This window comes from Mobula birostris, chromosome 21 (assembly GCF_030028105.1).
Source record: "Mobula birostris isolate sMobBir1 chromosome 21, sMobBir1.hap1, whole genome shotgun sequence".
Lineage (NCBI taxonomy): Eukaryota > Metazoa > Chordata > Chondrichthyes > Myliobatiformes > Myliobatidae > Mobula > Mobula birostris.
Window position 1 is genome coordinate 66,968,814 of NC_092390.1, and position 12,333 is coordinate 66,981,146.

Here is a 12,333-nt window from a genome sequence, read left to right on the forward strand (position 1 = left end):
CATTGTGTACATAATTTCAGTGTAATTAAGAATTGCTAAATGCTGATTTGAATTTTGGTGAAGTGAACATATTTTAAGAACAGAGGTAGGTGCAGGAAGCAGGTACAGTAGTTGCATTTTGTAACTACATTTGATGCTCAGAGCATTTCTTCAAATAAACAAAATAAAATTGGGAAAGAAGGCAAAACACATGCAATCCAAATGGCAGAAATGGTCCTGCTTCGAGCTCATTATAGTGGAAAATGAAATAATTGTTGAGATTATGTTAACTAATGATAACTGATTTACTCTTTTGTACTAAATACAAGGCACACCACCATATTATAGTTGTTAAAACTATCAGAGGGAGGCATGGTAGCTTAGCGGTTAGCAAAACGCTAAAACAGCACCAGTCACCTGGGTTCAATTCTGCCCTGTGTGTATGGAGTTTGCATGTTGTCCTCATGACCGTGTGGGTTTCCTCCAGGTGCTCCAGTTTCCTCCCACATTCCAAGGACACATGGGTTACTAAGCTAATTGGATACATGGGCACAATCGGGCAGCACGGGATCATTGGGCTGATACAGCCTGTGACTATGCTGCATCTCTTAATAATAAAGAAAATAAAATCCATCAAGTCTCTTTGCAGAAACATATTATTCTGATTACGTACTCCCAAGCATGTAGTGTAGGACACAGCTCCAATCAGGAGGAGAACTTCATTTAAAGGAATCTTTTCATCCTAAAAATGATGAAGAACATTTTTGAAGAGAGTTACTTTGGTTCAAAGATAATTCAGATAATAAAATATGCTTATTGAAATATCTTTGTTATTTTCAAAATGAACTGTTATATCACATTCAGACAGTTAAAAGAAATATATATGGGATCTGAAGAATCAATTGTTTCAAGACTGAAGGATTGAGATAAAAGTAAACAGCCAGGTCTGGAATTAAAGATCTTGTTCAACATCAGTCAGAATCAGAATCAGATTTATTATCACCGGCATGTGACGTGAAATTTGTTAACTTGGCAGCAGCTGTTCAACGCAATACATAATTAGGAAGGGGAAAAAAGATTATGAGAGAAAACTGGCAGGGAACATAAAAACTGACTGTAAAAGCTTTTATAGATATGTAAAAAGGAAAAGACTGGTAAAGACAAATGTAGGTCCCCTACAGACAGAAACAGGTGAATTGATTATGGGGAGCAAGGACATGGCAGACCAATTGAATAATTATTTTGGTTCTGTCTTCACTAAGGAGGACATAAATAATCTTCCAGAAATAGTAGGGGACAGAGGGTCCAGTGACATGGAGGAACTGAGCGAAATACATGTTAGTAGGGAAGTGGTGTTAGGTAAATTGAAGGGATTGAAGGCAGATAAATCCCCAGGGCCAGATGGTCTGCATCCTAGAGTGCTTAAGGAAGTAGCCCAAGAAATAGTGGATGCATTAGTGATAATTTTTCAAAACTCGTTAGATTCTGGACTAGTTCCTGAGGATTGGAGGGTGGCTAATGTAACCCCACTTTTTAAAAAAGGAGGGAGAGAGAAACCGGGGAATTATAGACCGGTTAGCCTAACGTCGGTGGTGGGGAAACTGCTGGAGTCAGTTATCAAAGATGTGATAACAGCACATTTGGAAAGCAGTGAAATCATTGGACAAAGTCAGCATGGATTTGTGAAAGGAAAATCATGTCTGACGAATCTCATAGAATTTTTTGAGGATGTAACTAGTAGAGTGGATAGGGGAGAACCAGTGGATGTGGTATATTTGGATTTTCAAAAGGCTTTTGACAAGGTCCCACACAGGAGATTAATGTGCAAACTTAAAGCACACGGTATTGGGGGTAAGGTATTGATGTGGATGGAGAATTGGTTAGCAGACAGGAAACAAAGAGTGGGAATACACGGGACCTTTTCAGAATGGCAGGCGGTGACTAGTGGGGTACCGCAAGGCTCAGTGCTGGGACCCCAGTTGTTTACAATATATATTAATGACTTGGATGGGGGAATTAAATGCAGCATCTCCAAGTTTGCGAATGACACGAAGCTGGGTGGCAGTGTTAGCTGTGAGGAGGATGCTAAGAGGATGCAGAGTGACTTGGATAGGTTGGGTGAGTGGGCAAATTCATGGCAGATGCAATTTAATGTGGATAAATATGAAGTTATCCACTTTGGTGGCAAAAATAGGAAAACAGATTATTATCTGAATGGTGGCCGATTAGGAAAAGGGGAGGCGCAACGAGACCTGGGTGTCATTATACACCAGTCATTGAAAGTGGGCATGCAGGTACAGCAGGCGGTGAAAAAGGCGAATGGTATGCTGGCATTTATAGCGAGAGGATTCGAGTACAGGAGCAGGGAGGTACTACTGCAGTTGTAGAAGGGCTTGGCGAGACCACACCTGGAGTATTGTGTGCCGTTTTGGTCCCCTAATCTGAGGAAAGACATCCTTGCCATAGAGGGAGTACAAAGAAGGTTCACCAGATTGATTCCTGGGATGGGAGGACTTTCATATGAAGAAAGACTGGATGAACTGGGCTTGTACTCGTTGGAATTTAGAAGATTGAGGGGGGATCTGATTGAAACGTATAAAATCCTAAAGGGATCGGACAGGCTTGATGCAGGAAGATTGTTCCCGATGTTGGGGAAGTCCAGAACGAGGGGTCACAGTTTGAGGATAAAGGGGAAGCCTTTTAGGACCGAGATTAGGAAAAACTTCTTCACACAGAGAGTGGTGAATCTGTGGAATTCTCTGCCACAGGAAACAGTTGAGGCCAGTTCATTGGCTATATTTAAGAGGGAGTTAGATAAGGCCCCTGTGGCTACGGGGATCAGGGGGTATGGAGGGAAGGCCGGGGCGGGGTTCTGAGTTGGATGATTAGCCATGATCATAATAAATGGTGGTGCAGGCTCAAAGGGCCGAATGGCCTACTCCTGCACCTATTTTCTATGTTTCTATAATCTAGCAGAGAGAGAGAGAGAGAGAGGAAAAAAAATTAATAAAAATAAAATAAACAAAACATAATAACAAGTAAATCAATTACGTATATTGAATAATTATTTTAAAAAATGTGCAAAAACAGAAATACTGTATATTAAAAAAGTGAGGTAGTGTCCAAAGCTTCAAAGTCCATTCAGGAATCCGATGACAGAGGGGAAGAAGCTGTTCCTGAATCACTGAGTGTGTGCCTTCAGGCTTCTGTACCTCCTACCTGATGGTAACAGTGAGAAAAGGGCATGCTCTGGGTGCTGGAGGTCTTTAGTAATGGACGCTGCCTTTCTGACATACCGCTTCCTAAAGATGTCCTGGATACTTTGTAGGCTAGTGCCCAAGATGGAGCTGACTAGATTTACAACCTTCTGCAGCTGCTTTTGGTCCTGTGCAGTAGCCCCTCCATACCAGACGGTGATGCAGCCTGTCAGAATGCTCTCCATGGTGCAACTATAGAAGTTTTTGAGCATATTTGTTGACATGTCAAATTGCTTCAAACTCCTAATAAAGTATAGCCGCTGTCTTGCCTTCTCTAAGACTACATCAATGTGCTGGGACCAGGTTAGATCCTCAGAGATCTTGACACCCAGGAACTTGAAACTGCTCACTCTCTCCACTTCTAATCCCTCTGAGGATTGGTATGTGTTCCTTCGTCTTACCCTTCCTGAAGTCCACAATCAGCTCTTTTGTCTTACTGACGTTGAGTGCCAGGTTGTTGCTGCGGCACCACTCCACTAGTTGGCATATCTCACCCTGAGATTCTACCAACAATGGTTGTATTGTCAGCAAATTTGTAGATGGTGTTTGAGCTATGCCTAGCCACACAGTCGTGTGTGTATATGGAGAGTAGAGCAGTGGGCTAAGCACACCCCCTGAGGTGTGCCAGTGTTGATCGTCAGCGAAGAGGATACGTTATCACCAATCCGCACAGACTGTGGTCTTCCGGTTAGGAAGTCGAGGATCCAATTACAGAGGGAGATACAGAGGCTCATGTTCTGCAACTTCTCAATCAGGATTGTGGGAATGATGGTATTAAATGCTGAGCTATAGTCGATGAACAGTATCCTGAAGTAGGCGTTTGTGTTGTCTAGGTGGTCTAAAGCTGTGTGAAGAGCCATGGAGATTGCGTCTGCCATTGACCTATTGTGACGATAGGCAAATTGCAATGGGTCCAGATCCTCGCTGAGGCAGGAGTTCAGTATAGTCATAACCAACCTCTCAAAGCATTTCATCACTGTCGATGTGAATGCTACCGGGCGATAGTTGTTAAAGCAGCCCACATTATTCTTCTTAGGCACTGGTATAATTGTTGCCTTTTTGAAGCAAGTGGGAACTTCTGCCCATAGCAGTGAGAGGTTGAAAATGTCCTTGAATACTCCCGCTAGTTGGCTGGCACAGGTTTCCAAAGCCATACCAGGTACTCCATTGGGACCTTCTGCCTTGCGAGGGTTCACTCTCTTTAAAGACAGTCTAACATCGGCCTCTGAGACAGAGATTACAGGGTCATCAGGTGCAGCAGGGATCTTCACAGCTGTAGATGTGTTCTCCCTTTCAAAGCAGGTATAGAAGGCGTTGAGTTCATTTGGTAGTGAAGCATCAGTGTCATTCATGCTATTGGGTTTCGCTTTGTAGGAAGTAATGTCTTGCAGTCCCTGCCAGAGTTGCTGTGCATCTGATATCGCCTCCAACCTCGTTCGAAATTCTCCCTTCGCCCTTGAAATAGCCCTCTGCAAATCATACCTGGTTTTCTGGTACAGACCTGGGTTGCCAGACTTGAATGCCACAGACCTAGCCTTCAGCAGATGACATACCTCCTGGTTCATCCACGGTTTTTTGTTTGGGAATGTACAGTAAGTCTTTGTAGGCACACACTCATCCAAGCAGGTTTTAATGAAGTCGGTAACAAATGCAGCATACTCATTCAGATCCAAAGATGAATCCTTGAACACAGTCCAGTCTACCGATTCAAAGCAGTCCTGTAGGCGCTCCTGTGCTTCCCTAACACTACATTTTATCTGCCATCCATCACTTGATTCCATCCATCTTTTATCTTTCGTTCCTTTTCGTCAGTAGAGCAGCTCTAACTGCTCTTGCACTACCACTCAGGCATTATCAAAGAGCAGGTGGCATTGACAGTGTTGAACATGCCTTGATCATGACCATATTTTGATGCAACTGTTACAGCCAAGGCATTTGTCAAATGTTATGTTTTGGGGAAATTTCATACAATGTAATTCTAGAAAATTATTGCTCAATATATAGAGGTACCAACTAGAGAAGAGGCAGTGTTGGATCTCCTGTTAGGGAATGAGATAGGTCAGGTGACGGAGGTTTGTGTTGGGGAGCACTTCAGGTCCAGTGATCACAATGCTATTAGTTTAATTATGGAGAAGGATAGGTCTGGACCCAGGGTTGAGATTTTTGATTGGAGAAAGGCTAACTTTGAGGAGATGCAAAAGGATTTAGAAGGAGTGGATTGGGCCAATTTGTTTTATGGGAAGAATGTAATAGAGAAATGGAGGTCATTTAAGGGTGAAACTTTGAGGATACAGAATCTTTATGTTCCTGTTAGGTTGAAAGGAAAGGTTAAAAGTTTGAGAGAGCCATGGTTTTCAAGGGATATTGGAAACTTGGTGCGGAAAAAGAGAGATATCTACAATAAATATAAGCAGCATGGAGTAAATGAGGTGCTCGAGGAATACAAAGAATGTAAAAAGAATCTTAAGAAAGAAATTAGAAAAGCTAAAAGAAGATATGAGGTTGCTTTGGCAAGTAAGGTGAAAATAAATCCCAAGGGTTTCTACAGTTATATTAATAGCAAAAGGATAGCGTTCATCTAGTGATTTGAAGGTCGCTAGTTCGAGCCTTGACTGAGGCAGCGTGTGTGTCCTTGAGCAAGGCACTTAACCACACATTGCTCAGCGACAACACTGGTGCCAAGCTGTATGGGTCTTAATGCACTTCCCTTGGACAACATTGGTGGCATGGAGAGGGGAGACTTGCAGCATGGGCAACTGCTGGTCTTCCATACAACCTTGCCCATGCCTGCGCCCTGGAAACCTTCCAAGGCTCAAATACATGGCCTCATGAGACTAACGGATGCTTATATAAGTGAGTGATAAAATTGGTCCCTTCGAGAATCAGAGTGGACAGCTATGTGTGGAGCCAAAAGAGATGGGGGGAGATTCTGAACAATTTCTTTTCTTCCGTATTCACAAAGGAGAAGGATATTGAATTGTGTAAGATAAGGGAAACAGGTAGGGAAGTTATGGAAACTATGATGATTAAAGAAGATGAAGTACTGGCGCTTTTAAGGAATATAAAAGTGGATAAGTCTCCGGGTCCTGACAGGATATTCCCTAGGACCTTGAGGGAAGTTAGTGTGGAAATAGCAGGAGCTCTGACAGAAATATTTCAAATGTCATTAGAAACGGGGATGGCGGCGGAGGATTGGCGTATTGCTCATGTTGTTCCATTGTTTAAAAAGGGTTCTATGAGTAAACCTAGCAATTATCGGCCTGTGAGTTTGACGTCACTGGTGGGTAAATTGATGGAAAGTATTCTTAGAGATAGTATATATAATTAACTGGATAGACAGGGTCTGATTAGGAACAGTCAACATGGATTTGTGCGTGGAAGGTCATGTTTGACAAATCTTACTGAATTTTTTGAAGAGGTTACTAGGAAAGTTGACGAGGGTAAAGCAGTGGATGTTGTCTATATGGACTTCAGCCTTTGACAAGGTTTCACACGGAAGGTTAGTTAGGAAGGTTCAATCGTTAGATATTAATATTGAAGTAGTAAAATAGATTCAGCAGTGGCTGGATGGGAGATGCCAGAGAGTAGTGGTGGATAATTGTTTGTCAGATTGGAGGCCGGTGACTAGTGGTGTGCCTCAGGGATCTGTACTGGGTCCAATGTTGTTTGTCATATACATTAATGATCTGGATGATGGGGTGGTAAATTGGATTAGTAAGTAAGCAGATGATACTAAGATAGGTGGAGTTGTGGATAATGAAGTAAGTTTTCAAAGCTTGCAGAGAGATTTAGGCTGGTTAGAAGAGTGGGCTGAAAGATGACAGATGGAGATCAATGCTGATAAATGTGAGGTGCTACATTTTGGTAGGACTAATCAAAATAGGACATACATGGTAAATGGTAGGGCATTGAAGAATGCAGTAGAACAGAGGGATCTAGGAATAATGGTGCATAGTTCCCTGAAGGTGGAATCCCATGTGGATAGGGTGGTGAAGAAAGCTTTTGGTATGCTGGCCTTTATAAATCAGAGCACTGAGTATAGGAGTTGGGATGTAATGTTGAAATTGTACAAGGCATTGGTGAGGCCAAATTTGGAGTATTGTGTACAGTTTTGGTCACCGAATTATAGGAAAGATGTCAACAAAATAGAGAGAGTACAGAGAAGATTTCCTAGAATGTTATCTGGGTTTCATCACCTAAGTTACAGAGAAAGGTTGAACAAGTTGGGTCTTTATTCTTTGGAGCGTAGAAGGTTGAGGGGGGACTTGATAGAGGTATTTAAAATTATGAGGGGGATAGTTATATTTGATGTGGATAGGTTTTTTCCATCGAGGGTGGGAGAGATTCAAACAAGAGGACATGAGTTGAGAGTTAAAGGGCAAAAGTTTAGGGGTAACATGAGGGGGAACTTCTTTATTCAGAGAGAGGTAGCTGTGTGGAACGAGCTTCCAGCAGAAGTGGTTGAAGCAGATTCAATGTTGTCGTTTAAAGTTAAATTGGATAGCTATATGGACAAGAAAGGAATGGCGGGTTATGGGCTGAGTGCGGGTCGGTGGGACTAGGTGAGAGTAAGAGTTCGGCATGGACTAGAAGGGCCAAGATGGCCTGTTTCAATGCTGTAATTGTTAAATGGTTATACGGTTATAATATGTTAATGAGGAATTAGAACCACATACAGGCAAAAATTGGCAGGATCCTTCAACCATTAGCCTCCTGAACCTTCACTCACCTCAACTCTGAACTGATTCCATAAAGTATGGACTCTACAACTCATATTATCAGCATTATTTACTTATTTGTATATTTTTTATTGCCACAGTTTATCTTCTTTTGCACATGAGCTGTTTGTCAATCTTTGTGTGTAGTTTTTCAATGATTCTATTGTATTTCTTCGTTCTATTGTGAATGCCTGCAAGAAAATTAATCTCAGTGTAGTATATGATGACATATGTGTACTTGGAAGAAAATAAATTTAATTTGAACTTGGAACTTTAGAATACAGATTTCTATCACTACAAGAACAATTTGGGGTTTTACAATTATTTTGCTAATAATTCATAAACAAAGTCGATGTAAGTCAAAGTCAATGAAATCAATGTATACACTTAAACAGATACATCACAAGTTGAAGGGAATAGTACTTACTTTACCAGCAGTTTTGTTTCCATTTGCCAGGTTGTATCCTGCACTGTATGACTGAAAGAGGAACTACACAAGATAGATAATATTAATCACATATTCTAATGACAAGCTTTGTTAAGATTTATATAACAAAAAGCACATTATATATACCTTTAACATTTAACAGCAGGCTGGTGGGAAAAACCCAGAAACTGTGTGTGTTTTGTTTCAGTATTTTAGTTTAGTTTAATTTAATTGATCCAATTGATGGCCCATGTAATGAGGAATTCTATAAATGAGACACTCACTTCTTTGTAAAAATGTTTTTGCACCACTTATCTTAATTCAACTATTTAATATACATATACTTAACGTAATTCAGTTTTATTTCTATATTTTTATGTATTGCTTTGTACAGCTGCCACAAAGTTAACAAATGTCACGACATATGCTGATGATATTAAATCTGATTCTGATTCCTATAGCAGGTTAAACATAATGGGTTGAAACAACAAACAAAAAAGCATTCAAAGTGTAAACCTTTCATCAGAATGTCTTGTGTAAGGACAGACAGATGCTGGCAGGCCCTGAGGATGAGGGCTGGTGACCCCCAAGGTCAGCAAATCCCTGTGTTGGATGTCAGTGTGGGGCAGGTCCAGAGGTGCGAGGTCGGTCAGAAGATCCAGCGATCCTCGAGAACAGAGGTCAAGTCAGAAGGCACTGAGGATGAAGAGCAGTGATCCCCAAGTTTAAGGACCACAGTTGGCAGGCCCTGAGGACATGGGACCAATGGAGAGAGGGAAGTAGGAGGTGGGGGGGGTTGTTTTGCTATTGTAGGTTGGCTGCGTGTTGTTCCACTGAACACTCTGAGAACACTATGTTGGCAGGAAATGTGGCAACACTTGCAGCCTGCACCCAGCAGTTCTCAGACTGTGCCTGTTGTTAATACAAACGGCACGTTTCACCTAATGTTTTGATGTGCATGTAATCATTTACTTATAAAGTCTAATCTAAGCTAATCCATAAAGGTAGCATTGCCAATCATCGAGAATATGGCAGATCTTCTAATCAAGCAGAATCTTCCTTCTGTCTCCACAACCCTGATTCTTTATTTTGAGAGATCTATCAACCTCTGCTTGGAAAGAATGCAATGTCTGTACCAGTGATTTACCACTCTCTGCTTAAAGAAATATTTCAGAGGGCAGAGAATGTTGAATGTATATACAGTTTGATTAAGCAGTCTTATTCGTTTAAATAATTCATTACCGATTATATGTATAAAGATGTGAATTACATATGTTACCACACTACAGATGTAGTGTAGTCTACAGACGAGATGTGCACGCCTCGCTTAAAGTAAACACAAAGTTAGATTCACATTTCAGACTCCCGTGTCTTCCTATGAATTACTTTAATGTTTTGAAGTTACAAAACATAACATTGGTGACACGGTATTTTTTAAAACAACCCCGAGATGGCTACTGACCCGTTAAAGCGCAGTGAGGAATGGCGAGCAAAAAAACAGCGCAGCATATACAGAGATGATCGAGGTAAAAAAAAAGGCAGAAAACGAAAGAATTCATGGGTTCATAAACAGTGAGTACCGGGCGATAATAATCATAACAAAAAGTAGAAATGGTGGCTACGTTAGAAAGATAGGCGCATTCGATTGCTCAGCGGGTAACTGGCTCATATACACTGATCTAATTAAACAGTATTTAGAAGCAAATGAAATAGCCAATGAGAAACAAGTACCAATTTTGCTGAGTGCATTGGGTTAAAGGGCATCCAGTTTGCTTCGAAGTTCGACCGTTCCAATCAAACGAGTAGAAATTAGCTTTGCTGATATAGTGAAAGTAATCCAGGAACATCTAGAACCAAAACCCATGTTGATTGCAGAATGCTTTAAGACCATAAGATGTAGGAGCAGAAGTAGGCCATTCAGCCCATTGAGTCTGCTCCACCATTCAATCAAGGCAGATCCAATTCTTCCAGTCATCCCAACTCCCCTGCCTTCTCCCCATACCCTTTGATGCCCTGGCTAATCAAGAACATATCTATCTCTGCCTTAAATACACCCCATGACTTGGCCTCCACAGCCGCTCGTGGCAACAAATTCCACAGATTTACCACCCTCTGACTAAAGTAATTTCTCCGCATCTCTGTTCTAAATGGACATCCTTCAATCCTGAGGGTATACCCTCTTGTCCTAGACTCCCCTACCATGGGAAATAACTTTGCCATATCTAATCTGTTCAGGCCCTTTAACATTCGGAATGTTTCTATGAGATCCCCCCTCATTCTCCTGAACTCCAGGGAATACAGCCCAAGAGCTACCAGAAGTTCCTCATATGGTAACCCTTTCATTCCTGGATTCATTCTTGTGAATCTTTCTGAACCCTCTCCAATGTCAGTATATCCTTTCTAAAATAATGAGCCCAAAACTGAACACACTACTCCAACTGTGGTCTCACAAGTATCTTATAGAGCCTCAACATCACATCCCTGCTCTCATATTCTATACCTCTAAAAATGAATGCCAACATTGCATTCGCCTTCTTCATCACCGACTCAACCTAGAGGTTAACCTTCAGGGTATCCTGCACAAGGACTCCCAAGTCCCTTTGCATCTCAGCATTTTGAATTCTCTCTCCATCTAAACAATAGTCTGCCTGTTTATTTCTTCCAACAAAGTGCATGACAATACACGTTCCAACATTGTATTTCATTTGCTGCTCCTTTGCCCATTCCCCTAAACTATCTAAGTCTCTCTGTGGGCTCGCTGTTTCTGCAACACTACCCACTCCTCCACTTATCTTAGGGTTTCATAAGCAATATCGAAAGGAAGGAGAGTCCATTTCAGCATACCTGGCTGAATTGAAGAAATTGTTCGAAAGAATGCATTCAAAAACGGCTCCTAACTGATGCACAATTTACATTTAAAAGAGCAGTTGAAATTACTCAGGGGCGCGTGCTTAGCCCATTGCTTTACTCTCTGTATACACATGACTGTGTGGCTAGGAATAGCTCAAATACCATCTACAAATTTGCTGATGATACAACCATTGTTGGTAGAATCTCAGGTGGTGATGAGAGAGCGTACAGCAGTGAGATATGCCAACTAGTGGAACGGTGCCGCAGCAACAACCTGGCACTGAATGTCAGTAAGACGAAAGAGCTGATTATGGACTTCAGGAAGGGTAAGACAAAGGAACACATACCAATCCTCAGAGGGATCAGAAGTAGAGAGAGTGAGCAGCTTCAAGTTCCTGGGTGTCAAGATCTCTGAGGATCTAACCTGGTCCCAACATATTGATGTTGTAATAAAGAAGGCAATACAGCGGCTATACTTTATTAGGAGTTTGAAGCGATTTGGCACGTCAACAAATACACTCAAAAACTTCTATAGTTGTCCTGTGGAGAGCATTCTGACAGGTTGCATCACTGTCTGGTATGGAGGGGCAACTGCATAGGACCGAAAGAAGCTGCAGAAGGTTGTAAATCTAGTCAGCTCCATCTTGGGCACTAGCCTATAAAGTACCTAGGACATCTTTAAGGAGCGGTGTCTCAGAAAGGCAGTGTCCATTATTAAAGACCTCTAGCACCCAGGGCATGCCCTTTTCTCACTGTTACCACCAGGTAGGAGATACAGAAGCCTGAAGGCACACACTCAGAGATTCAGGAACAACTTCTTCCCCTCTGCCAACTGATTCATAAATGGACTTTGAAGCTTTGGACACTACCTCACTCTTTTTAATACTGTATACAGTATTCCTGTTCTTGCACATTTTTTAATAATCTATTCAATATGCGTAATTGATCTACTTGTTTATTTATTATGTTTTATTTTATTTATTTATTTTCTCTCTCTACTAGATCATTGAACTGCTGTTGCTAAGCTAACAAATTTCACGTCACATGCCGGTGATAATAAACCTGATTTTGAAATGCAAACAGCAGACAGAGATGCAGTTGA

General features: G+C 41.5%; 1 protein-coding gene across 5 annotated transcripts in view; it reads right to left on the reverse strand.

Moving 5' to 3' along the window:
• Positions 1-12,333, reverse strand: part of sfxn4 (sideroflexin 4) — an 81,841-nt gene that overhangs the window by 19,383 nt on the left and 50,125 nt on the right. For 4 of the 5 annotated variants that reach the window (XM_072239644.1, XM_072239645.1, XM_072239643.1 and 1 more), the window contains 2 exons: positions 8,382-8,444; positions 653-721 (listed from right to left, as the gene is read on the reverse strand). In XM_072239644.1, coding sequence (XP_072095745.1) covers positions 653-721; positions 8,382-8,444 — 132 coding nt within the window. The remainder of the gene's footprint in view (positions 1-652; positions 722-8,381; positions 8,445-12,333) is intronic. The other variant, XM_072239646.1, reaches the window with a different exon arrangement.